The 25,129-nt window shown below is 40.4% G+C and overlaps 1 protein-coding gene across 2 annotated transcripts in view; it reads left to right on the top strand.

Annotated features, from left to right (window-relative positions):
* lmna (lamin A) overlaps positions 1-24,681 on the top strand; it is a 44,115-nt gene extending 19,434 nt beyond the window's left edge. For both annotated transcript variants that reach the window (XM_062992456.1, XM_062992455.1), the window contains exons 4-14: positions 12,364-12,520; positions 12,779-12,904; positions 13,009-13,179; positions 16,492-16,617; positions 19,082-19,302; positions 19,875-20,166; positions 20,946-21,053; positions 21,153-21,272; positions 21,362-21,421; positions 22,468-22,692; positions 24,588-24,681. In XM_062992456.1, coding sequence (XP_062848526.1) covers positions 12,364-12,520; positions 12,779-12,904; positions 13,009-13,179; positions 16,492-16,617; positions 19,082-19,302; positions 19,875-20,166; positions 20,946-21,053; positions 21,153-21,272; positions 21,362-21,421; positions 22,468-22,692; positions 24,588-24,623 — 1,642 coding nt within the window. In that variant the 3' untranslated portion in view covers positions 24,624-24,681. The remainder of the gene's footprint in view (positions 1-12,363; positions 12,521-12,778; positions 12,905-13,008; positions 13,180-16,491; positions 16,618-19,081; positions 19,303-19,874; positions 20,167-20,945; positions 21,054-21,152; positions 21,273-21,361; positions 21,422-22,467; positions 22,693-24,587) is intronic.
* Positions 24,682-25,129: the final 448 nt, after the last annotated feature.

Below are 25,129 nucleotides of genomic sequence, written 5' to 3' on the forward strand. Positions count from 1 at the left end.
ACAGAGCTGAAGTGGCTGGGTCATGTGAGCCGTGTGGAGGTTCAGGCCGGAGGCTGGAGGAATAATGGTTATGATGAGTAAAGGAGCTGGTATGAATAGAGTCGACTCTCTCAGATCTTGCTTTTTTTTTTGTATATGTGGTTACACCTTTGGGCCTTTTCACCAAAGCGTTATTTTAGATCAGTTCAGCTCTGGTTACAATGTGTGACACACTCTTGTAATGAAATGCTCGTTTATGAAAAGAATTTATGTGACCAAAATACTTTTATTTTGCGTTTTCCCTGGAATGGAGTTTGCATGTTCTGCCTGTGTTTGCATGAGCTCCGGTTTCCCTTGCACACACCCTAAAAACCTAATAAACAAACATACACTGATCAGCCATAACATTAAAACCACCTTCTTGTTTGTACACACATTGTCCATTTTATCAGTTCCACTTACCATATAGAAGCACTTTGTAGTTCTACAATTACTGACTGTAGTCCATCTGTTTCTCTGCATGCTTTGTTAGCCCCCTTTCATGCTAAATTCCTACAGGCATACTCCAGATTATTGTGGAGTAAGAAATTGTAATTTTTAAGTTATAGTTTTAGATTTTTAGCATGAAGCTCCACTAAGGTTTTACACTGACCAGTCGGGTACAGCTGCTCTCACACTTGGACCTGTAATGGAAACCAGATGGTGGAAAGTTTGTAGGGTTCATGTGTTAAAAGCGTACAAAAATGTAGAAGAACTTTAATTACAGTTTATAACCATACATAGTGCCGGTCCATCTTCCAGTGCTCTGTTGGAAAGTCTGTCCCGTCTTTAGGTGTGTGTGTGTGTGTGTGTGTGTGTGTGTGTGTGTGTTTGGGGAGTTTAGTGGCTCAAAGTTTCCATGGTATTCAGGATTTTTTTAGAACAAAGTTTGCCAAGGAGCTGTGAGTCAGTTGGTCCATAAAAATGAGAAAAAAAAAGATTTTGGGGAAGAGTGCGCACACACACACACACACACACACACACACACACACACACACACACACACACACACACACACACACACACATGTCCTGTCCTTTGTTATATACACACACTGGGAGTTGTTCCCATTTAGTTGTGGTTTAAATTGAAGGAACTCATAAATGACTCACCCGACATCTTACACAACTCTCATTCACTTTCATGCTTTAGACGTAAAAATTCCTTTTTAACGCCACATTAAAGAATTCTTTGCTTTATTAAGCACGTGTAAGAAAGTTTTAGTTTTAACTTTACTTTGGGACCAGAGGGCGGTACGGTGGCTCAGTTGGTAGCACTTTCGCCTCACAGCAAGAAGGTCCTGGGTTTGATTCCCAGGTGGGGCGGTCCGAGTCCTTTCTGCGTGGAGTTTGTTCTCCCCGTGTCCGCGTGGGTTTCCTTCGGGAGGCGTGGGTTTACTCCGGGAGCTCCGGTTTCCTCCCACAGTCCAAAAACATGCAAGTGAGGTAAATTGGAGACACTAAATTGTCCATGACTGTGTTCGATATAACCTTGTGAACTGATGAACCTTGTGTGAAGATAAACTACCATTTCCTGTCATGAATGTAACCAAAAAAACATGTAAAACATGACGTTAAATCCTAATAAACAAACAAACAAACAAATCCTTCGAGAGTTCCGGTTTCCTCCCACAGTGCAAAGACGTGCAAGTGAGGTGAACTGAAGATACAAGATTGTCCATTGTGTGTAAAACATGACATAAAAATCCTAATAAATAAATAAATAAATACATTGGAACCAGCCTTTCATAACATGTTCCAACAATCTTTGAACTCAAAGGTATGAATGTTCCCCCCAAAAAATAGCACTTTTTGCTCAGGTGAGCCACACCAAGAGTTGAAACGTGGTCCTGTGTACAGCAGTTCTGTCCGTATTCAGATCGATTCTCACGTGGTCGTCCCACGAGACCCATAGCGTGAGAGGAGGTTCTCTCTTCTCCAATTCTAAACCACACACACAGTTTGGTTTGGTTTAGGCGCTTGGATCAAACACACACACACACACACACACACACAGCCTCCAGTTCACTTTTAACAAGAGGCAGCTGTCGGGAAACAAACGCTTCGTTATATAAAAAAAACTGAATTCCGGCAGAATCTGCCCATGTTGATTTGCATTAAAAAGGCATTTATATTAAAAGCAGAAGGCCAGAGATTCGTTATGAAATTAAAGACGGTGATATGTGGAAAATGAGATCCTGTAGTTACTGGGATGAAGGAGTGAGTGAGTCAGCAGGTCCTGGATTAACGTGCTACAACTGTTAGTGCCATGTTGGAAAAATCCTAATGCTTTACATGTGTATTTTTCACCATTGGGATGCATCAGGAAGCTTTTCTTTACGAATATTGACTATATTACTGATGCTTTATTGGTAACCTTTAGTGTAATCATCTTTAGAATTATTTGCCACCCTGGTAAAGATAATTAAGTAAGGTCATGGTAAAATGTGTGGAGTTAATTATCTTAATTCCACATTTAAACATAAGCGAAATCCTACTTTTAAACTGGTTAAATTTGTATATATTAACTTCTTTTGAGAATAAGTAACAATTGTCGCTCAGTGGTTAGCGTCTCACAGCAAAAAGGTCCTGGGTTCGAGTGTCCTGGGTGTGGAGTTTGCATGTTCTCCCCTTGTCTGTGTGGGTTTCCTCCGGGAGCTCCGGTTTCTGCCAACAGTACAAAGACATTCAAGTGAGGTAAATTTGAGATATTAAATTGTCCATGACTGTTTGACATTAAAACTTGTAAACTGATGAATCAAACTGTACAAGTAGGACAACAGTCTAAGAATACACATTCTTCGTAAGTGTAATAGATGGAATTAAAGTAGAAGAACAAGGTCCCCCCCCCCCCCCCCCTTCCCTCAGTGATAGCCCTGTGTCTGCAAGGGTTTCCTGCAGGAGTGCCAGTTTCCTCCCACAGTCCAACAACATGCAAGTTAAGTAAATTAAGATAAGATAAGACTTTACTGATCCCCTGGGAAATGTAATTGGAAAATAAATTTGATGATTACACAAACTCCCACCAATAAAGCATCAGTAATACAGTCCATATTGTTTTAACAAGTTAAATTAAATTGGAGATTTATTTGATACAGCAAGATAAATTGCTCATGGTGGTGTTTGACATTGAACTTGAACTGAATCATGGGTAACCTATTACTACCCGTCATGTCATGAATGGAACCAAAGTGTAAAACATCACCATAAAATCCTAATAAAAACAAACTGATCTTTTAACAGGAAGATACAGAGACATTAGGAAGGGTGTGTTTAGTTTCCATTGAAATATGCAGTGTAGAGATGGGCTTTTAGATAAGGAACAGATAAGGAAAGTTCTTTTTTAAGTAATTAAGATGAAGACAGAACCATATAATATGGAACGGTGGCTAAGTGGATAGCACTGTCGCCTCACAGCAAGAAGGTCCTGGGTTCGATCCCCAGGTGGTGCGGTCCGGGTCCTCTCTGTGTGGAGTTTGCATGTTCTCCCTGTGTCTGCGTGGGTTTCCTCCGGGAGCTCCGGTTTCCTCCCACAGTCCAAAGACGTACAAGTGAGGTGAATTGGAGATACTAAATTGTCCACGACTGTGTTTGACATTAAATTTGTGAACTGATGAATCTTGTGTAATGAGTAACTACCGTTCCTGTCATGAATGTAACCAAAGTGTAAAACATGATGTAAAAATCCTAACAAACAAACAAACTAGGTTTTCTCTTATGGTCATTTTTCTTGAATTCATCTCACTGGCTTTTTAATAGGGTTTAGGCTGGAGGGTTAAAGAGTGATACAAAATTATTTTAATGTGGATGTAAACATGTGTTCCACCTTTAACTATTAACACACTATTCCAAACCCAAACTATATGATTTTTTGGTATCCTTCAGGCCACCCTATGGAGATGGGGGTCCCTGCTGAGTCTGGTTCATCTCGAGTTCTCTTCCTGTATTATTAAGGGAGTTTTTCCTTGCCACTGTCGCCCTCGGCTTGCTCAACAGGGGTTTTTGGTCTGTTGCTCCTGGATTCTGTAAAGTTGCTTTGAGACAATGTCCACTGTAAAAAGCGCTAAACAAATAAATTGGACTTGACTTGACATGTAAACGTGTGTTTAAGATTATTGTCTTACTGGTCACTTGAGCTCAAACTGATACAATCTTTAAACCTTCAACTATGAATAAACTATACCAAACCCAAACTATATAATTTTTTTAATAGCATGGCAATTCATCTTTTCTGATGTGCCTTGAGCTGTTGTTATACTTGACTTTCCCTCTGGGATTAATAAAGTGATCTATCTATCTGTCTGTCTAATCTATGTATCTATCTGTCTGTCTGTCTGTCTGCCTGCCTGCCTGCCTGCCTGCCTGTCTTTCTTGTCTGTCTGTCTTTCTGTATATCTATCTGTCTGTCTGTCTATCTATCTAATCTATCTATCTATCTATTGTAAAATAAGTTAACATGCTCTCTGGATTCCTTATAAAGCATTGTTTTTTGTTTTAACCTGCCTGGATAGTAAAATTAAGCAAACTATGCAAAACTACTAAGGAGAAAACATTTACATTCGGTGGTGAATAATCAGTGTAAGGGAACAACGCCCGCAGTTTAATGTACTAACTTCTGCTCAAACACCCACAGAACCACACCCATAGACACATGAGTCAACCGTTCTAATGAATTATTGCAGGATTTGTAGGATAAGTTGATGCCATAATGACTACTTTCATAATCCTTCAAGGAGCAGAATCCTTGTGCAGAAAAGCTCGGGTGTATTCCAGATTTAATCTGAGTGGAGTGTCTGGTTCTGGCCATTCTCTTTTCTTTAATTACTGTGTTTTTGCTTTGTTTAAAAAAAAAAAATGAGTTTAAAATTTGCACACTTTACTAGCAGAGCAATCCTGTAATCTCTCTGAAAGACCCCCTAAAATGTTTACCTACAAATTCTCCAGAGACTATGTGCTCATGGTCAGGCGTCCAATTACTTTTGGCCATAAAGTGTATTTTAGCCTATTTGGAAACTGTTCTCAGTAAAGGCCACATTTCTGGCCTAGGCACCGCCTAAGTTCTATTTTTAGGTGGTTTATATTAAGATCTTTTTTTTCTGCTACTTTCCGTTGACAATATTCTTCTCCGCTTAAGTTTTCATCCGTACGTTGGACTAGGAGAAATGATCTCTGTGTAAAAGGAAGTGTTTAGACGTCCATTGGGGAAAAAAAGAGCCACATAATTGAGAGAAGTTTATACAGTGACTCATGTATGGATCCACACCCAGCTGCCTGCTGAATGGACTGACAAAAATGCTGAAGTACCCAAAGATGAATCTATTACACTTACTGAGCACTTTATTAGGTACACCTACCTGGTACACACTTCTAGATAGACTTTAGAACTGCAAATGATTAAAGGCACCATTAATTATTGATTCAGTAGTCCTGGCATGTGTTTTATCAGTACAGTTTAACCAATCAGACTAATACACTCACACTAGTTTGGATATCAATTGATTATTCTACATTGACATTTTACATTTTCAGCATTTAGCAGATGCTTTTATCCAAAGCGACTAACAGTACAGTGCAGTATACAGTCTAAGCAATTGAGGGTTAAGAGCCTTGCTCAATGGCTCTTAACAGTGGCAGCCTGGCAGAGGTGGGGCTTGAACCAGCAACCTTTGGATTACTAGTCCAGTACCTTAACCGCTAGGCCACAAAATGGTATGTAGCCCTTTAGATTTAATAACTGGTAGTCCTCTTATTTTCTCCGGTACCCTAGCATTTAACTGCATGATTGGTATTCCATTGAGCAGTAGTTTTAAGAAAGGTCTATTGTTAGTCTGGTTAAAATAAGCACAGGAGTCAGGATTTCCACTTTTAGCTCTGAGACGAGGCTGTCATCATGATCACCCTGCAGTAACCTGCCGAAATGCTTTTTTTTATGGGTGTCATGGATGTGACTCAAGAGAGGAATGTTACTGAGACACATTTCTGTCTACTCCCATTTTTTCCTGCCCTTTTATCTCACTTTTTTCTCTCTGGCTCCCATAGTTTGCTCTTATACTCGCAGCAGTTGTGTGTACACCGATCAACCATAACATTAAAACCATTAAAACTCTCTGTCCATTTTATCAGCTTCACTTACCATATAAAAGCACTTTGTAGTTCTACAATTACTGACTGTAGTCCATCTGTTTCTCTGCATGCTTTTTTAGCCCCCTTTCATGCTGTTCGTCAATGGTCAGGACCCCCACAGGACCACCACAGAGCAGGTATTATTTAGGTGGTGGATCATTCTCAGCACTGCAGTGACACTGACAGGGTGGTGGTGTGTTAGTGTGTGTTGTGCTGGTATGAGTGGATCAGACACAGCAGCGCTGCTGGAGTTTTTAAACACCTCACTGTCACTGCTGGACTGAGAATAGTCCACCAACCAAAAATATCCAGCCAACAGCGCCCCGTGTACAGCGTCCTGTGACCACTAATGAAGGTCTAGAAGATGACCAACTCGGAACAGCAGCAATAGATGATTGTCTCTGACTTTACATCTACAAGGTGACCCAACTAGGTAGGAGCGTCTAATAGAGTGGACAGTGAGTGGACACGGTATTTAAAAACTCCAGCAGCGCTGCTGTGTCTGATCCACTCATACCGGCACAACACACACTAACACACCACCACCATGTCAGTGTCACTGCAGTGCTGAGAATGATCCACCACCTAAATAATACCTGCTCTGTGGGGGTCCTGTGGGGGTCCTGACCATTGAAGAACAGCATGAAAGGGGGAAACAAAGCATGCAGAGAAACAGATGGACTACAGTCAGTAATTGTAGAACTACAAAGTGCTTCTATATGGTAAGTGGAGCTGATAAAATGGACAGTGAGTGTAGAAACAAGGAGGTGGTTTTAATGTTATGGCTGATCAGTGTATTTTAATCTTATGACCGCTTGTTTCACAGTATGCTTACCCTTTAGTGTGATGTTCTTTCCATCCATTTCTCGACTCATGTATACTGTAATGTCTTTCCATGTCCAGCCTTCTGTTCACATCATTTGCGGTGTTTGATAAACAGTTTTCCATTTACGTTTTGGGGAGCAGTGATCTTGGGTGGATGGAATGTCTAATGTAAACTTAAACACTAAATATGGCTTCATATATCCAACACCAGGAGTAAAAAAGTCTTACAGGGAGCAAGACTGCAATTTAAAAATGGAGTACACTGTATCTCAGTACCATTGTTTTTCCTGAGATGATATCCTGGAGATGTTTGTTACTAAAAAACAAACACAGATGCTGTGTTGTACCGTGTTCAGTAGTACTTATTTACAGTACTTATTTTGGGTGGTGCTTTGCTGAACAAAGTATGTGTGGCAAAGTGTGATGCAGAAAGACATTTTTTGCAAGTTATGGCACGAGCATTAATTCAACAACTTACATAAAGCTGAATAAACAAACGTACTATTCACAGGAACAACCAAGTGTTAGAACTTAACAGGGATTACCAGCAGATAATGATTTACTTTGTGCTTAGCCCCAAAATATGTTTTTGTTGATACAGCTATTTCATTATATTCAGTTCTCATCACATGACATGCTTTTGGTGGCAAATCCAACGTCTCAGGGCAGATCGGCATGAACTAAGGATTTGTGAGATCATATTAACAACATACATCATTTCTGCAAACTGCATTTGCTTTTCTAATAGCTAATAGTATCTGTATCACAATTGGCGTGTACTTTTCCCAGTTATTTTATTAATAATTTCCACTATAGCAACCTTAGGATTTACATTTATAACACCTGAATTAAAAAAAATACATCTGGTGCCGGAAATGTATGTTCATACCGGTCTATAAATTAGCTTTGCAATCTCCGCTCTAGCATTCTGTAGTATTTCATACCTTGTGTGTGTGTGTGTGTGTGTGTGTGTGTGTGTGTGTGTGTGTGTGTGTGTGTGTGTGTGTGTGTGTGTGTGTGTTTGCTTGTACAGGGTATTGCAGTGAGAAAACTGAGTCACTTTGACTGCACCTTGTCTTTACCACAGACGGGTCATTATGGGCTCAAAATGTGAATAGTGATGTGAAATTCAGTTTTTTTTTTTCTATTTATTTCTGCATTTTCTCCCTATTTCTCCCTATCTTGCGCTGCTGGTGGATCCCTGATTGCAGTCGAGGTGGGTATATCGCTGCTCACGCCTCCTCCGACCCGCGCGCAGTCCTTAGCGGAACCCTTTTTCACCCACGCATTCTGCACAGGCGCCTCTATCTGCTAATCAGGGTCCTTACACAGTGTTTGAAGACCCCACCCACATAGTCCCGCCCTAGCAGAAACGTGTCTGCTGCAGGCACTGCCAATTATGCCTGCTAGATGCCGCCCAGCCGATGGGTGGCAACGCTGAGTTCCGAACCGAGGAGTTCAGAATCTCTGCGCTGGTGTGCTAGCGGAATATCCCGCTGCGCCACCTGGGCGCCGTGATGTGAAATTCTGAATCTGGCTGTAAGCTAATCATATTTCACTGCACTTTAGCTTGAACTGTTAAAAATCATCAAGTTTTAAAACATGAAAATATAGCAGAATAGGGTGGCATGTTGCCTCACAGCAAGAAGGTCCTGGGTTTGATCCCCAGCTGGGGCGGTCCGGGTTCTTTCTATGTGGAGTTTGCATCTTTTCCCCGTGTCTGCGTGGGTTTCCTCTGGAAGCTCCGGTTTCCTCCCACAGTACAAAGACATGCGGTGAAGTGAGGTGAATTACCGTTTCTGTCATGAATGTAACCAAAGTGTAAAACATGACGTTAAAATCCTAATAAATAAACAAATAAAATAACTGAATGAACTGAAACAGTATTACTCATGGTCTTTTTGGTATATATCACTTTTAATTAGGAGCATGTAGAGTCTCTGAGTTCTGTCCACAGATGCCCATTACTTAAGCTATTGTGTGAGATTAAACCTGCAACCTCTGGCTAATATGGAATTTTCCTTTATATATTTTCCAGACAGCTATTATCTGAAAGTGAAAGTAAATTCCAAATGAAAGTTCACAACAGGAAGGCTGCTGGGACAATGGCTAACATTCCCCAGAAGTCTATAACCAGCACACCAGGATGTGTGTGTGTGGGTTTCTTCTGTGGAAGCCTTCAGGCTGTATAGCTTTGTGTTGCATTCATTATTTTTCACTATAAGCCAGTTAAAAGTTATCTTTTCACACTTCTGAATCAGGAAACACCGTTAAACATCTGTACGCTTCAGAGCCTCTTTGGGTAAAGGATCGCTAGTGTAAGGAATGTGGTGTCAGCCTGAAATCTCAAACAAAAGCTAGAGTATTGTAATTTATAAAAGCTCTCCTGAGCTGATAGTGTATTTCTACAACATTAGTGTGTCTGGATATAAACGTGATGAGGAAAACATGTAGTTTTATGCATTGCTCGTGTATTACTCAGTTTTGTGCAAGTTTTACTGCTGTTTGACATCTGTTATAGAACTAAGTAAATAAAATCCTCATTCATGATTTGACTAGATTATTTGCATCCTGCCAGCAGGATTATGTGGATGTGTCTTTCATTAAAATTTCCTCGCAAATATTTGTGTTATATTGTACGAAAAGGCAGAGATTTGAAGGTTTGTGTTCTGGACACCATCTCTGCTTCATCTGGTTATCATTAACGACTGTAATGTTTCAGCCCAGCATCACACCGGCTCTGGTTCTTTCCCTAATTGAATCTCATACTGGCAATAACTTCTCCTCTTAGATTGTGCCTTTATTTTACTGACCTGTTTACTAGGCTGTTATTTTTTTTTCTGTGTATCAGTTACGCCGTGTTGCTGTTTTTTTCCAACAGTAAATGAATAGCTTTAAAATCAAAGCCATATGATTTGGAGTTTCAGCTAAATTTTAAAGCAGACAACATTAAAACAAAACACACAATGCACAATGGCACATGGTACTGTCTGATTTACACAACACACAACTGCACACCATACTATTTTAAACTGCACCTTTATGTCCTTATTTTTTCTGTTTATTATATTTTTTGCATTTTCTTCCATTTTTCTCTCGGTTTATCGTAGTCAGTTTGTCTTCCGCTGCTGGCGGATCCCTGATTGCATTCAAGGAGGGTATATTTCCTACTCACGCCTCCTCCGACCCAAGCGCAGTCTTTAGCGGAACCCTTTTTCACCCATGCTTTCTGCACAGGCGCCTCTCTATCTGCTAATCAGGGTCCTTGCACAGCGTTTAAAGACCCCACCCACATAGTCCGGTCATCCCACCCAGCAGACACGGTAGCCAAATAGTGCTGCAGGCACTGGTTTCGAACCGAGTAGTTCAGAATCTCAGCGCTGATGTGCTAGTGGAATATCTCGCTGCACCACCTGGTCGACTATGTCCTTATTTTTTTATATATTTTGTATTTATATCTTATATTTACATTACAATTAGTTATTTTTTAATTTTACATGTTTGTGTGATGCTTATTATGTTTGAATTACTGCTGTCACACTGCAATCAATTAATCAATATTGATATCATTTTTTTGGTTTTGAAATCGTCTGTACTCATCGCCCAAGTGAATCACTTGCATTAAGTTTACTGTCACAGAATACTTAATACACTAAAATTATTATTAAGAATAATTTCTTTCCATTTCGTCTGCTTTCCTATATAAGGATTGCCACAGTGGATCTGTTCTGCATACCAGACTTGGCATGGTTTTTACGCCAGATGCCCTTCACAATACAATCCTCCTAGTTCTGTCATAATGGGCTAATCGGTAATGGGCTACCCGGTGTCATAACACAGAATAATGGGCACTTTTTGAAATGTCTTTATGATAATCAAATGCTCTTACTGAAGATTTTTGCTTCTACATCCTAATAAAATGCCCAACATACATCAAGGAAAAACAACACGTACACATGCCTAAAACAATAAAAGAAATTCTTACACAAGACAACACAAGAACAGTTTTAACTTACCTCACAGGCATAACATTAAAGTGCAGATATAAAATAGACCCAAAATATAAAGAGAAGATAAAATAAGAAGACAGAAACATAATACCTGTCCTGCCGTAAATGACAAATGTGTAACATGGTGTTAAAACCCTGATAAATAACTTCTGTTCCCTCTAAAGGCTTCACCCTTTACAACATGAGCACTAAGGTGTTTCTTCATTGGCGTGTAATTGACACCCTTTTAGAATATTCTTTCTTAAACCAAAATGTTTACATATTGCTCCATCGACTCTCTGACACTTCCACAAGCAAGAATGGACGTGGTAAAATTACAGATATAGTCTGCTTCACCTGACTTTGTAAAGTTGGTCTAATTACAAATGTGGAAGGTATCATTACATTTAAGTGTGTAAACATTCTGTTGTGCCTTGTACTTTTTGTTAAAAAAGCAGAAAATGGGTCAGAAATAGTGACTCTGTAATTACAGTTTAGTTTTACTGTTATTAGTGTGTGTGTGTATTGTTGCTGCTGTTTTTGTAAAACAGAGTAAAAACAGCAAAGAATTTCAGAAATAAATCTTATTTTATTAAACCCAATTGAGGCATTGAGATTGATAATTAAAAACTTGATATTGAAATAAAAATGAAAAAATAAAAAATTTTCTCTCTCCTGGCCTTCGTGATCACTGTGATCCATGGCGACATGGTGGATAGTAACTCTGTACATCCTTCTGTCTTCAACCATTTTGATTAGCATTGATATTGTAGTGTTCATTGTCTCGGTGATGTTGTCGATCCATCGTGTTGCAGGTCTTCCACGTCCACGTCTTCTTCCAATCAGTCTTCTTGATTGTCCAGCTTTCATATCCATACATCATAGTTGGGAGCACCAGACAGTTTATTAGTCGTACTTTGGTTCTAAGTCTAATAGCTTTGCATTTCCATACTTTGTCCATATCTTTCAGTGCTGTCTTGCCTATAGCGATTCTTCGTCTGATTTATTCTGTATTCGAGGCCTTGTTGTTCACCATTGATTCAAGCAGGGTGAACACATTGACTATTTCAATGGTTTCCCCATCTATCTCAAGTTCATCCATGCCGTTTTACTATACCTAAACTATACCTCATGATGGCTGACGTTGTGTTTTCCTCTTCTATGTTCACTCTAAAATCTTCGGAAGCTATTATAAGCTTAATTAAAAAGCAAAATATTTGCTCTTTTCTGTACAATTGAAATCCAGGCCATATCAAATGGTCACTGCAGTAAAACAAGCACTTACTAATGCATCTTAAAGAAGCGTTCATTAGAACAGGCCAGTCTTTCAAACTAGTAGTCTGTGTATTCATGTAAATAAAGCGGAACTGCTAACTAGTGCTAACCTGTGGTTCTTCCTGTATATGTAGGAACACTAAGAAAGAGGCGGATCTGGAGAAGGCTCTGGCCAGGCTGAAGGATCTGGAGGCTCTCCTGAACTCTAAGGATGCTTCCCTTACTACAGCACTGGGAGAGAAGAGATCTCTGGAGACTGAAGTCAGAGACCTGAAGGCCCAACTAGCGAAGGTGTGAATACTTCCTAATGTACATTGAAGGGCATTTAAAACTTTGCTACTATTTTAATTGATGAGCCTTGTTATGATCTAGTTGTAATAATTATTAAATGCTAAATGATGTACTGTTGGACAGTCTAGTTTAAGTTTATTTTTAAAGGATCTAACTGCACAATCCAGGTGAAATAGAATGCATTTGATTATTATTTTCCTTCAGTTTGTGCTTGCCAGACTTACGTGTGTATTTGTGTTTTGTATTTTTTGTGTGCAGCTGGAAGCTAGTCTCAGCGACGCTAAGAAGCAGCTGCAGGATGAGATGCTGAGGAGGGTGGATGCTGAGAATCGCATCCAGACTCTGAAGGAGGAGCTGGAGTTCCAGAAGAACATCTACTCTGAGGTGGGTCATGTGTACTCATGTTGCTTCAGTATCACCTAGTTGAATGTTTGATATGTAACATTGTGAGCTTTAGATCATATAACATCTGGTTTCTTTTTTACCAGGAACTGCGCGACTCAAAGCGGCGACACGAGTCCCGCATTGTGGAGATCGACGGCAGTAGGCAGCAGGAATTCGATAGCAAGCTGGCCGATGCTCTGATTGAGCTCCGCAGTCAGCACGAGGAACAGCTCCATATCTATAAAGAGGAGATTGAGAAGACCTATAATGCCAAGGTACAAGCAGCAGTGCTGTAGAGCAGGAGGTTCACACATATTTGGGGGTGGGACCTGCTTCTGTTTGTCTAGTTTAAATAGAAACAAACTCTTGTGCCATTTCAGTGCCAGTTTGTTTCTAGTGATGCATTTACCTTTTTTCTCCCAAACTAGTCAGTTGTATCTCTACTCTACTGCTGCAGACCTCAAACGAGGAGAGCTGTACCTAACACACACCCTCTGACACATGTGCAGTTGCCAACTGCTTCTGTTTACCTGCACCAGTCGGGTTCACATGGGGATCAGTAGAGATGGGCCCAATCAGATCCTGGATCGGTATCGGGTCGGATATTGACGTCATATACAAATCGGATATCTGACTGACGGGCCGATCTACTTACTGATCCAAATTCCAGTCTGCATCTTGTGCTGGACCATAAACCCGCTGTAACCTAACATAATACATAACATAATATAAGGCACGTCACCGATCCAAGTTCCATTACACATCTTACCATGAACCCGTGACAACTTCAGTCAGCTGCATATTTTACTCAAATGTCCTTTGTATGGAAATATTTTAGTCTGGAAACGCAGAAAAGCAAAACAGCTACTTGCAATGTGTGCAAAGCTAGCATGTCAAGGGGTGGAAGTAAGGTTTCGTCGTATAACACGACTAATTTAATCAAGCAACTGCAGAAGTTTCACATTAAAGAGTACCGTGAGTTCATACTAGTGGGACAGGAAAACACCACGAGGCAGCAGACTCTCGCTGATGCTTTTAAAAAATGTGCTAAACTTCCAGCAGACAACCCGAAGACTAATAATAATATTAAAGTATCTGTATTGGCAGTTTTGGATCGGAACTGAAAAACTGTGGATCGGCCCATTACTAGTACACAGAGTCACTCACGGATCTCTATTATCCCCCGTCTCTGTGCAGACGGCACTGACCAGCCAGCAGAGACTAATTGTAGCAGTACACAGGATTTAGCCAATCGTGTCTACTGCAGATGTTAGCCAATCATGTGTAGGCGCCTGACTCACCCGTAGCAGAGCTGAGATTTGAACTCGCAAGCTTAAGATCTCGCTGCTGATTGTGAGGTTGTAGTTGTACCAGAAACCTAAAAAAGCTGCTTTGCTCCCTCAGTATCTTTAGTTCTGTCGTTTTCCATGTTATTTTAATGTTTTAATTATAAAACAGCCTTCTCTAAAGGTCATCTAAACAAAGTAAAAACTCCTGGTTTGTGTACTTAATGCTTGTCATTGGCGAGTTCAGAGATTTAAAAACTTCTGCCATTGTGAAATAAAAGATGCTTTAAACAAGCATCATGATATCAAACATTAATGGCTTGTATTAAGAGTATTCTTACTGTCATCATAAAAAGCTAGTTAAAGGAAAATCAATGTTAATAAGTTAATAAACACGCTGCCGCTCAGGTGGCGCAGAGGTAAAGTACGCTAGCGCACCAGAGTTGGGGTTTCGAATACATCGTATCGAATCTCAGCTCTGCCTTCTGACTGGGCTGGGCGGCAGCATGAACAACGATGCATGAACAAAGGAGGAGGCGTGTGTCAGTTGAGAGGCGTCCTCAGTCCTCGGTGAAGGGTTGAATTAGTACAGAGGGGGGGATTGGGGAAAATAAATAAATAAACACGCCTTTTAAGAAGTTATGGGGACAAAATCTAGCATTTGAAAAAAAATATGAGTGTCATCTCAAACAGATGCATTCATCCAGGCCCTCGTATGACAACTGGGCCCTGGGCAGCTGCCCCGTCTGCCTGTGGTCAGGTCCAGCTGTTTTTAGGGGTATTAAAGCTTGCAACGACAATAAAGTATTCAAACCAGCCAGTGACCAACACCCAAATCACAAATTCTGATGAGAGCTGTTTGTCTCTCATTTGCTTAATCAAAACTGTTCATCTTTTTAGTGAGCCTGGTTCTAGAAGAATCTCCAATTTGCTCATAATTATTTGATAGAATTTAAAACTTAAAAGCTTAAGCATGAAAACAAACCAACCAGTTGTAAAATGAGTGCGGTGAGTGTGTTTACATGAACACTTATAATCAGATTTTATTTTAATTATCTGATGGTGCAAATTAAAACTTGCAACGACAATAAAGTATCCAAACCAGCCAGTGACCAACACCCAAGTCACAAATGCTGATGAGTTCTGTTTGTCTCTCATTTGCTTACGGGGTAAACAGAAGTTTAAAATGACTACAGAAGTGACCTGTCTGTCCTGAAAGGTGAGGCTGTGAAGTACAGAATAAAGACGTACTGTCTATAAAGTAGATCACAGCTGCTCTAGAACCTTCGCACAAATGCTCAAGCTCGTCTCATGTTGGTCTGGTTGGTGAGCTGGACAGTTGACAAATATGTAACAGGGAACAGCTGAATCCACTTGCACACATCCGTTGTTTATTTTTCTCATTTCTGATGCTGCAGCCAGTAACAGGATGTTTTTCTGTAGACCTGAATAAGAGACAGAGCAGAAGATAGAATGTACACATGCGCTTAGGTATGACAGTAACAGTGGCCGTTAGCATTATTGTTTTCATAAATACCTCCTGCTGCACATTCCTGCTGCAGGGCGTTTGTTATTGCGCCACTACTTTTCCTCTTGTTCCTCAATTTTCCTCCCCTAATCTAGACGTATCTAATTACCCTGATTGCGTTTTGCTTCACCGCTACCGATACAACCCTCCATTGCCGACTGAGGAGCTTTGCAACTAACACACGCCCCCTCCGACATGTTTGCAGTACCAACTGCATCTTTTCACCTGCACGAGGCGAGTTCATATGCGGATCAGCCAGCAGAGGTCGTAATTGCACCAGTTATGAGGAACCCTGGTCTGGCTCATCGCACCTTGTGAACAACAGCCAATCGTTGTTCATGTAGCCGCCCAGCCTAATCGGATGGCAGAGCTGAGATTCGATACGATGTATTCGGACTCCCAGCTCTGGTGTGCTAGTGTATTTTACCGCTGTGCCACCTGAGCGGCGTGCCACTATTTTTTATGAGCTTTATGATCTAGTTCAGATCATTCAGAGGTGGGCAATTCAGTTTTCCAAAGAGCCACATGAGAAACTGGGACTGTTGTGGAGGGCTGGACCGAAAGGCTGAATTAATATTGTGCTCAATATTAATTTTATCTCTTTATAAACAGCTGTAGAAAAGCAGTAGTACAGATTTGATAAGCAGGCAGAATAAAAACATCAACATTATTTCACTGTACCAGTTTAATGTCTGTGGATCATACGTTTTAGTAAAACAGGATGTACAGATTTCTGGAATCCTTTTACCCATGCTGTTTGTTTCTTCCTCTAGCTGGATAACGCTCGCCTCTCGGCAGACAGGAACAGTCACCTGGTCGGAGCCGCTCATGAGGAGCTGCAGCAGATGCGTGTGAGGATGGAGAGCATGTCCAGTCAGCTATCACAGCTTCAGAAGCAGGTCAGCATCAAAGCATTAAAAACTACAGTAAATAAAGAGAAGAAGCTCCAGAAATGTTTATATTTCACTGATGTGGCTCAGGGTGACGGGATATAAAGCTTAATATTCACTGTTCACTTTTCAGTAGGCCTGGTTCTAGAGAAATCTCCAGTTTGTTGATAATTATTTGATAGAATTTATAACTTAAAAGCTTAAGCATTAAACCAAACCTGATCAGCCAGCAGAGGTCGTAATTGCACCAGTTATCAGGAACACTGTATCCCACCTTGTGAACAACAGCCAATCGTTGTTCATGTAGCTGCCCAGCCCAGCCGGATGGCAGAGCCGAGATTCCATACAATTTATTTTTGAAATCCCAGCTCTGGTGTGCTAGTGTATTTTACCGCTGCGCCACCTGAGCGGCGTGCCACTATTTTTTATGAGCTTTATGATCTAGTTTAGACCAAACCAAACAGCTATAAACTTATTGTGTTTACATGAACACTAATCAGGTTTTAAACTTTAATTATTTAATATCTGATGGTGCAAGTGGTCATGTGAATGGCAAAACAGCAAAAAATCGTTCTCTGTTGGCTTTCTGCAACTATAGTTTATTTATTATACACACTTTTAAGTGTCCTACCAAAAAAATAAATGTTGTTTTTTAACAAATATAATGTTTTTACTGTGCTGATATTTGACATTAATACACTACTATGCTATTTAACACATCTCAGTCAAGCTCATTTTAAGAGACAGAGCAGAAGATAGAATGTACACATGCACATAAGTATGACAATGTCAGTGGCCATTAGCATGACCTTTTTTCAGGTCAGAGACTTGAATACCCAGCTAGCAAAGGTATGAATACCTCCTGCTGTACATTCCTGCTGCAGGGCATTTGTTATTGTGCCACTATTTTGATGAACTTTATGATCTAGTTCAGACAATTTATAGTTTTTTTAATCAAACCACTTTACTTTCCCGTTTTATTTATTTATTACATGTTACATTTACATTTTTGGCATTTAGCAGACGCTTTTTATCCAAAGCGACTTACAATCATGACTGAACACACTGCAACTTGGCTGTGGTGGGGCTTTAACCGGCAACCTTCAGGGCGGCACGATGGCTAAGTGGGTAGCACTGTCGCCTCACAGCAAGAAGGTCCTGGGTTCGATCCCCAGGTGATGCGGTCCGGGTCCTTTCTGTGTGGAGTTTGCATGTTCTCCCTGTGGCCGTGTGGGTTTCCTCCGGGTGCTCCGGTTTCCTCCCACAGTCCAAAGACGTGCCAGTGAGGTGAATTGGAGATACTAAATTGTCCATGACTATGTTCGATATAAACTTGTGAACTGATGAATCTTGTGTAATGAGTAACTACCGTTCCTGTAACCAAAGTGTAAAACATGACGTTACAATCCTAACAAACAAGCAAACCGGCAACTGGCAGAATTACCAGTCCAGTACTAACCACTGAGCTATCACTGATGATAATTGGTTAGGATACTGATTCAATAATTTACAGTCGTACTGTCTTGCATCTTTCCAAAATGTCCATGAAGAAAATAAACAGGGAGTTCACTTCATGTAAACTAACCAGCATTTCTGTGTTTACAGTGGCGTTTCTAATAAGTGTTGTTTTTTAAATCATAAATAGCAATCAAGCATTTATTTATTTATTTTTAAATAAAACACTATTTTTAGAATAAAGTTTCTTCTTACTTTTTCATTAACTGGAGCACAAAGGATTATTTTATAGGCTTATATCTTACGTCATTGTTCCATGTTTATGGTGTAAATAAAGGCCGTTTTTAATTCCGATCCTCACTGTTCAGCTCTATTTCAGCATGTATATAAAAGGAAGCATCGACACATTTGTTTAACCCTGAGGTGTTTTATTGAATCTCTAGTTTTATGATCCGCTCAGGATCAACTGAAGCGACTATTCACAACCAAGCCCTGTCAGAAACCATTAACAGATCAAAGATTTTTGCTTTGTTGCTGGTTAGATTACGATGACAATAAAACCACATTTATCTGATCATATCAGTTCTTTGGAACTGTTGCGTATTTATGTAAATATACTGAAAGTTCAGTTAGTCATGCTAACAGCATACAGTACTTAAATAATTACATTTCTAGCTTCTCATGTGTGAGGAAATGATGCCAACGCCCTTCCCTTCTGATTAACACTCACATTTTAAAGTGAATTAGTTCATTGATGATTCTGATGGTTCTGATCTTACAAAATTACAGTAACGACACACAGGACTCGTATTCACATCATTTCCAGATCCAGAGCAGCTGGATGTGTGTTTGATTACTGTAAGAATGCAGAGGTGTCTGAGCCGAGAGTTTTTCAGTTCTCTCTGTGCACATGAAGCACAACAGTGGCTGGAAGGTTTGCAGCTTGACTGAGTGAACGTTAATGTAAATAAATCATAGATCACTAACAACATTCCCACGTTTCTCCTGCGTGTGTTAGCTGGCTGCCCGGGAGGCGAAGATACACGAGCTAGAAGAGGGTCTGTCCCGAGAGAGGGACCTCATGCGCCGCCGGCTGGACGAGAAGGAAAAGGAAATGGCAGATATGCGTCAGCGCATGCAGCAGCAGCTGGACGAGTACCAGGAGCTGCTAGATATCAAGCTGGCACTGGACATGGAGATCAGTGCCTACCGGAAACTGCTGGAAGGAGAGGAGGAGAGGTGGGAGGGGGGGGCGCTTTTCTTTTACATGTAGCTAAAATAGAGAGGGCTGAAACATAGTCATACTGTTTACATCATACTGTTTACATATTTACATCATAACTTTACATGTACATGTTTACATCATATTGTTTACATGTTTACATTATACTGTTTACATATTTACATCATAACTTTAAATGTACATGTTTACATCATATTGTTTACATGTTTACATCATTCTATTTACATGTTTACATCTACATGTTTAAATTATACTGTTTACATGGTTACATCTACATGTTTACATTATTCTGTTTACATGTTTGCATGTACATGTTTACATTATACTGTTTACATGTTTACATTATACTGTTTACATGTTTGCATGTGCATGTTTACATTATCCTGTTTACATGTACATGTTTACATTATACTGTTTACATGTTTACATTATACTGTTTACATGTACATGTTTACATTATACTGTTTACATGTTTACATTATCCTGTTTACATGTACATGTTTACATTATACTGTTTACATGTTTTTGGACTACCTGACGCCCTCTTCACCCTTTTCTTTGTTCTCAGGTTGCGTTTGTCCCCCAGCCCCCCTCCCACCCGTGTGGTATCGGTCACTCGTTCCTCAGGCTCGGGCACACACACCCAGACCCGCCTGGCACAGAGCAGCAGCTCTCGCACCGCGTCCGGCAGCACTAAAAAACGCCGCCTCAACGACACCGACAGCGAGGCTTCCAGCGTGACCGGCGGGACCCTGACCCGCACCCGCATCTCCCAGCAGGCCTCAGCGAGCGGTCGCGTCACCGTGGATGAGGTGGATCTGGAGGGCAAATACGTCCGACTCAGCAATAAATCCGACCAGGTAAGAGAAGCGAAACCTCACGGGGGTCTTAACGGGAATGGCACGGCACAGTGTTCGAATAAAAGCACTCGATATTTAGAAGTATAATTATTTATGATGACAAACTAAGTGCTTTTTCAGCCATAATCACTACTATGTTCATTATGAGTACATTTATTATAGGGTAAAAGTGTCTTTAATGGTTTCAGCTGTGATAAATGCAGATCTTAGTAAAATCACCACACCTCATTTATAATTTTGTTTTTATTATTTGTTAGATTTGTTAATACTGACCTACACTGTCCAAAATAGTACCATTATTTTCACCTGTTCTGTCTTCATTGTGTTCTTAATTAAATTGATGTCAAACTATTTTTGTTGAATTTTCAAAGCTGGATGCTTTCAATTCTGCCTTATCATGCAGAAAACACAATGTTCATGTTTTGTTCACCTGTACTTTGGTATCACATGATGCTCAGTTTAAGGAGAACCCGGTTATATAGCCAAAAGTATCTGGACACCTGACCAGCTTATTGTACGTCCCATTTAAAAAGCAAATGGTAATAAAATAGAGTGACCTCGTGTGATCTGTTCAGCTATAACAACATCCACTTCTGAGAAGCTTCTCACAAGACTTATGTCTGTGGGAATTTGTGCCATTCAGTCGAAAAAGCATTTGTATAGCTAGGCACTGATGGTCAAGAAAGTCTCATTTGAGGTTCCAGTTCATTTCAAAGCTGGAGTTTATTTAAATTCACACTGTACAGTTTAGTTCATCTCTGTTTATCTCCTGTTCTCAGGACCAGTCTCTGGGCCACTGGCAGGTGAAGAGGCAGGTGGGCTCTGGTAGTCCAATTATCTACAAGTTCCCTCCTAAATTCATGCTTAAGGCTGGACAGACCGTCACGGTGAGTTTCAACCAGGTTTAACAGTTCTAAACACAACCATCTCTGCATTTTAGTGTTCATTGCAAGTTATGGCTTATAAATCTGTAACTGTGATGGCAGATCTGGGCTGCTGGAGCTGGCAGGACCCACAACCCTCCCTCTGACTTGGTGTGGAAAAGCCAGAACTCCTGGGGCACTGGAGATCTGTTCCAGACCACTCTAGTCAGCGCCAGCGGTGAGGTGAGATGTAAACCGGTTCTCACTGATAGAGTAATACAAAGATTTTTTTTCATTTAGGTTTTACTTTTATTTTATTCTCTCTTTTGTAGGAAATGGCAATGAGGAAAGTCACACGCACGCTCTTCCAGGATGATGATGATGATGAAATGGTATGTGGTACCACAAGAAAAATAAAAAAGTTTTAATTCATTACAAAGAGACTGGAAGTGAAATACAAGATAAACATGAATGAATGAATCGTTTTTGGTGCTCTTCTTAGGCGTCACCGCAGCAGATCATTGGGAAGGGGGGGATGGGGGGGGGGGTTGTTCGTGGTGGGATGAGCTCCGGCTGGCTGATTGATGGCGCATGCGCAGAATTGGGGAATAATGTGCTGATCAGGGTGTGGCTCTCTGTGCACAAGGCTGATTTGCTTATGAACTCACCTTGTGTAAGTGAAAAGATGCAGTCAATACCTCTCACTAGATTAGGGCAGCACGGTGGCAAAGCAGGCAGCACTGTCGCCTCACAGCAAGAAGGTCCTGGGTTCGATCCCCAGGTGGGGCGGTCTGTGTCCTTTCTGTGTGGAGTTTGCATGTTCTCCCTGTGTCTGTGTGGTTTCCTCCGAGTGCTCCGGTTTCCTCCCACAGTCCGAAGACATGCATGTGAGGTAAATTAGAGATACTAAATTGTCCAAGACTGTGTTCGATATAACCTTGTGAACTGATGAATCTTGTGTAATGAGTAACTACCGTTCCTGTCATGATTGTAAAACATGACATTAAAATCCAAACAAACAAACAAACTGCTCACTAGATTAGGGGAGAAAATTGTGGGGAAAGTTGGAATAACTGCTTCAATGAGGAATGAATGACTTGCCATCCTTGACAAAACCATGAATTTTCACTCTTCACAAACAAATCATGAAAAAAAATGCCTTGACGTGCACTAAAGCACTACTGAAGTCACAAGTCACTTTACATTGGTGATATAGGTGTTGCATAACCTATTTCAATGAAATTGTGATTTAAAAGCTGTTTTTAGATACTTTATGAAAATGCTTAGTCCACCACTGTACCACCAAGGATACGATTGTGCATATATTTGATCACTTGTCTCATACTACTGTATTAAATGCAAGGGCATGAAAGGGGCATCTGGCTCTCATTAACTTGTAGTGATGCTACACAGACCTAATAAAAGTATGTTTCTGCAGGCCGCTCACAGTACAGTTGGCGAAGGCGAGTATAACCTGCGCAGCCGCACGGTGGTCTGCGGCTCATGCGGTCAGCCGTCGGACAGGACCGGGGCCTGCAGCGTGACTGCCAGCTCGGGAGGTTCTAGTGTCACTCGTTCTTTTACCAGCGGCGGAGGATTGGCCGAGGGCCTCGTCTCCCATTCCCACTCCCACTTCATCGTGGGCAATAATAAGCCCCGACAGGTACAGAACACACTTCACACTATTTTAATAATAATACACTTTAATCTGTGTATTATTCTTCATAAGTTAAATAATAACATTCTTTTTTACATATACAGTGGTACCTTGAAACTCGACGTCAGTTGGTTTTGGGACTGGCGTTGAGTTTAAAAGACGTTGAGTTTCAAGGTATTTTTTTCCTATAAGGATGTTTGGTAAACCTGTTATTGCGTCCATGGTCCTGTGGAACTGCATATATTTTAGTGTAATGTAAAATAATGAGGTTGTTTTTGACACTTATACACTGAAAATAACACAAATATAATAAAAAAAACACTGAAATACAATAAAAAAACTCAAAAAGCAATATAAAATACAATAAAAATTTACTTCTTTATTGTTTCCTTATGCTTCTTAATCGTGGAGATGCCGTATTCCGTTCAGTAAGGGCGCGTTTACATAAGAAGCGCTGGCTGTACCGTTATTTTTTAACAAAACTTAACATGACTTATTGTACTAAAACAAGCGAGATATTTCATTAGTGGAGGAACTTATGAGCAGTAATAATGAAGAGAAATTTAGTGCTCCTTTGTCATTCTTTTAAAACATAAAAAAAAAACCTCAACACATCGAGTTTAAGGGTACAAATTTCTCGACGAAGGGTGTGGAATTTCAAAGATTTTGAGTTAAAGGGACGTTGAGTTACAAGGTACTACTGTAACCCTGATATTTGGACATAATGTTCTGAAAATCGGCCTCTGTGTATCTGTGGTGCCTGTTTCTTAGGCAGCACTGTTTATTAGGCATTTCCTATACGTACATCCCAAACTATAATAAAATAAACAATAATAATGTTGTATGTTGATAATAATCAGGATGGTGCATTACTCTAATACACTAGCACACCACCACCGTGACCGGAGTTTGTTGGCGCTACCAGCCTGACCGAGCAATTAATAGATGCAGTTGCAGTTCGGTCATTCAACCATATAGAGGTCGCCACGTGTATTTGGAAATAAAGAAATGCTTTGCAAATTAATTTAATGCAAAAATTAATGAGTTGTTTTAATTATAAAGCACATTTTTATGCACAAGGCTGCATTTTGTTTGTGGCAATGCCTGCTCTGTGGTGGTCCTGACCATTGGAGACAAAAATAGGAAATTGCTTCGAATTGGCTATTGTGACACCAACTATCACTCTGATTATTAGTAACTGATAAGTAAAAGCGATGTTTATCAATCAGACATGTTTAAACTGTAACACACACTGGCCTGTTATGAAAATAGAAGGGGTGAGCCTTACTACACATACTTTGGGAGACTTTTCAAAAAAGTCACAGTAGTCCCACCTAATGTCCTTCCTGATGCAACCCTCCTTAGTTTTATCCGGGCTTGGGACTGGCACTAAGAGACTGAGTGTGCACTGACAAGTGTACCTTTTAATAGCTTGGCTGTTTGAAAACCCCATTTCTCCCTCCCTTTGACTGGCCATTAGGGTTGCTTAGATTCAGCATCCCAGGCGGCACGGTGGGTAGCACTATCGCCTCACAGCAAGAAGGTCCTGGGTTCAATCCCAGGATACTTGGAGATACAAAATTCTCCATGACTGTGTTTGACATTGAACTTGAACTGATGAATCTTGTGTTACCAGTGACTACCGTTTCTGTCATGAATGTAACTAAAGTGTGTGAAACATGACGTTAAAATCCTAATAAAGAAGTAAGTAAATAAATAAATAAGATTCAGTATCTCAAAGGTACTGGGCTGCACCACCTGAGCACATATAATATAACTATCATTTTTTGACCCTTTTAAAATAAATTTTATTATTTACATGTGTCACATTTGCTTGGTAATTTTCCAAGTGTGTGTCTATGTGTGTGGTAATAACATTTCGTCCCTCTTTTTTCCCACAGGGGGGTCCTAAACCGGAGAGCTGCTCCATCATGTAAATCCAGAACCAGCCATGATGTCTGCCCAGTTCACAAAAATACATTTTTACAATACAAACTGGGCGATGTTTGTTTTTCTTTTCTTAATTTTCTCATGGAGATTTATTTTTCATACTTTATACTATATTCAGTTTTTTAATGTAATAATCTGCAGGATAGATTACCAGCTTTAGTTAAGCTTTAGATGGCTTGCCGGCAGCTTGGGGCTACCTAAGGGATGTATATACAGTACTTTTTGCACTAGTCTTTGCATGTGGGCTAGGCAACTGCTTTCATACTGCGAAGTTCAGGGAGAGAGGTGGGCAGGGGACTTACCGCTTATCCAGACGAGGATCTGTCCATTTTAACGAATGCTGTCAGAACTAAACACGCACAACTTTCTGTCCCTGTCAGTAAGTTTAGGACATGGGATCAGTTGTGTCTTCGATTGTACTGTACTGCACTGCAAATTCAGTTCATATTCTGCATAGTTTACCAAATTATTTCATAACACTTTTCCTTGGATG

The sequence above is a fragment of the Trichomycterus rosablanca genome, chromosome 3, assembly GCF_030014385.1.
Source record: "Trichomycterus rosablanca isolate fTriRos1 chromosome 3, fTriRos1.hap1, whole genome shotgun sequence".
Taxonomy (NCBI): Eukaryota; Metazoa; Chordata; class Actinopteri; order Siluriformes; family Trichomycteridae; genus Trichomycterus; species Trichomycterus rosablanca.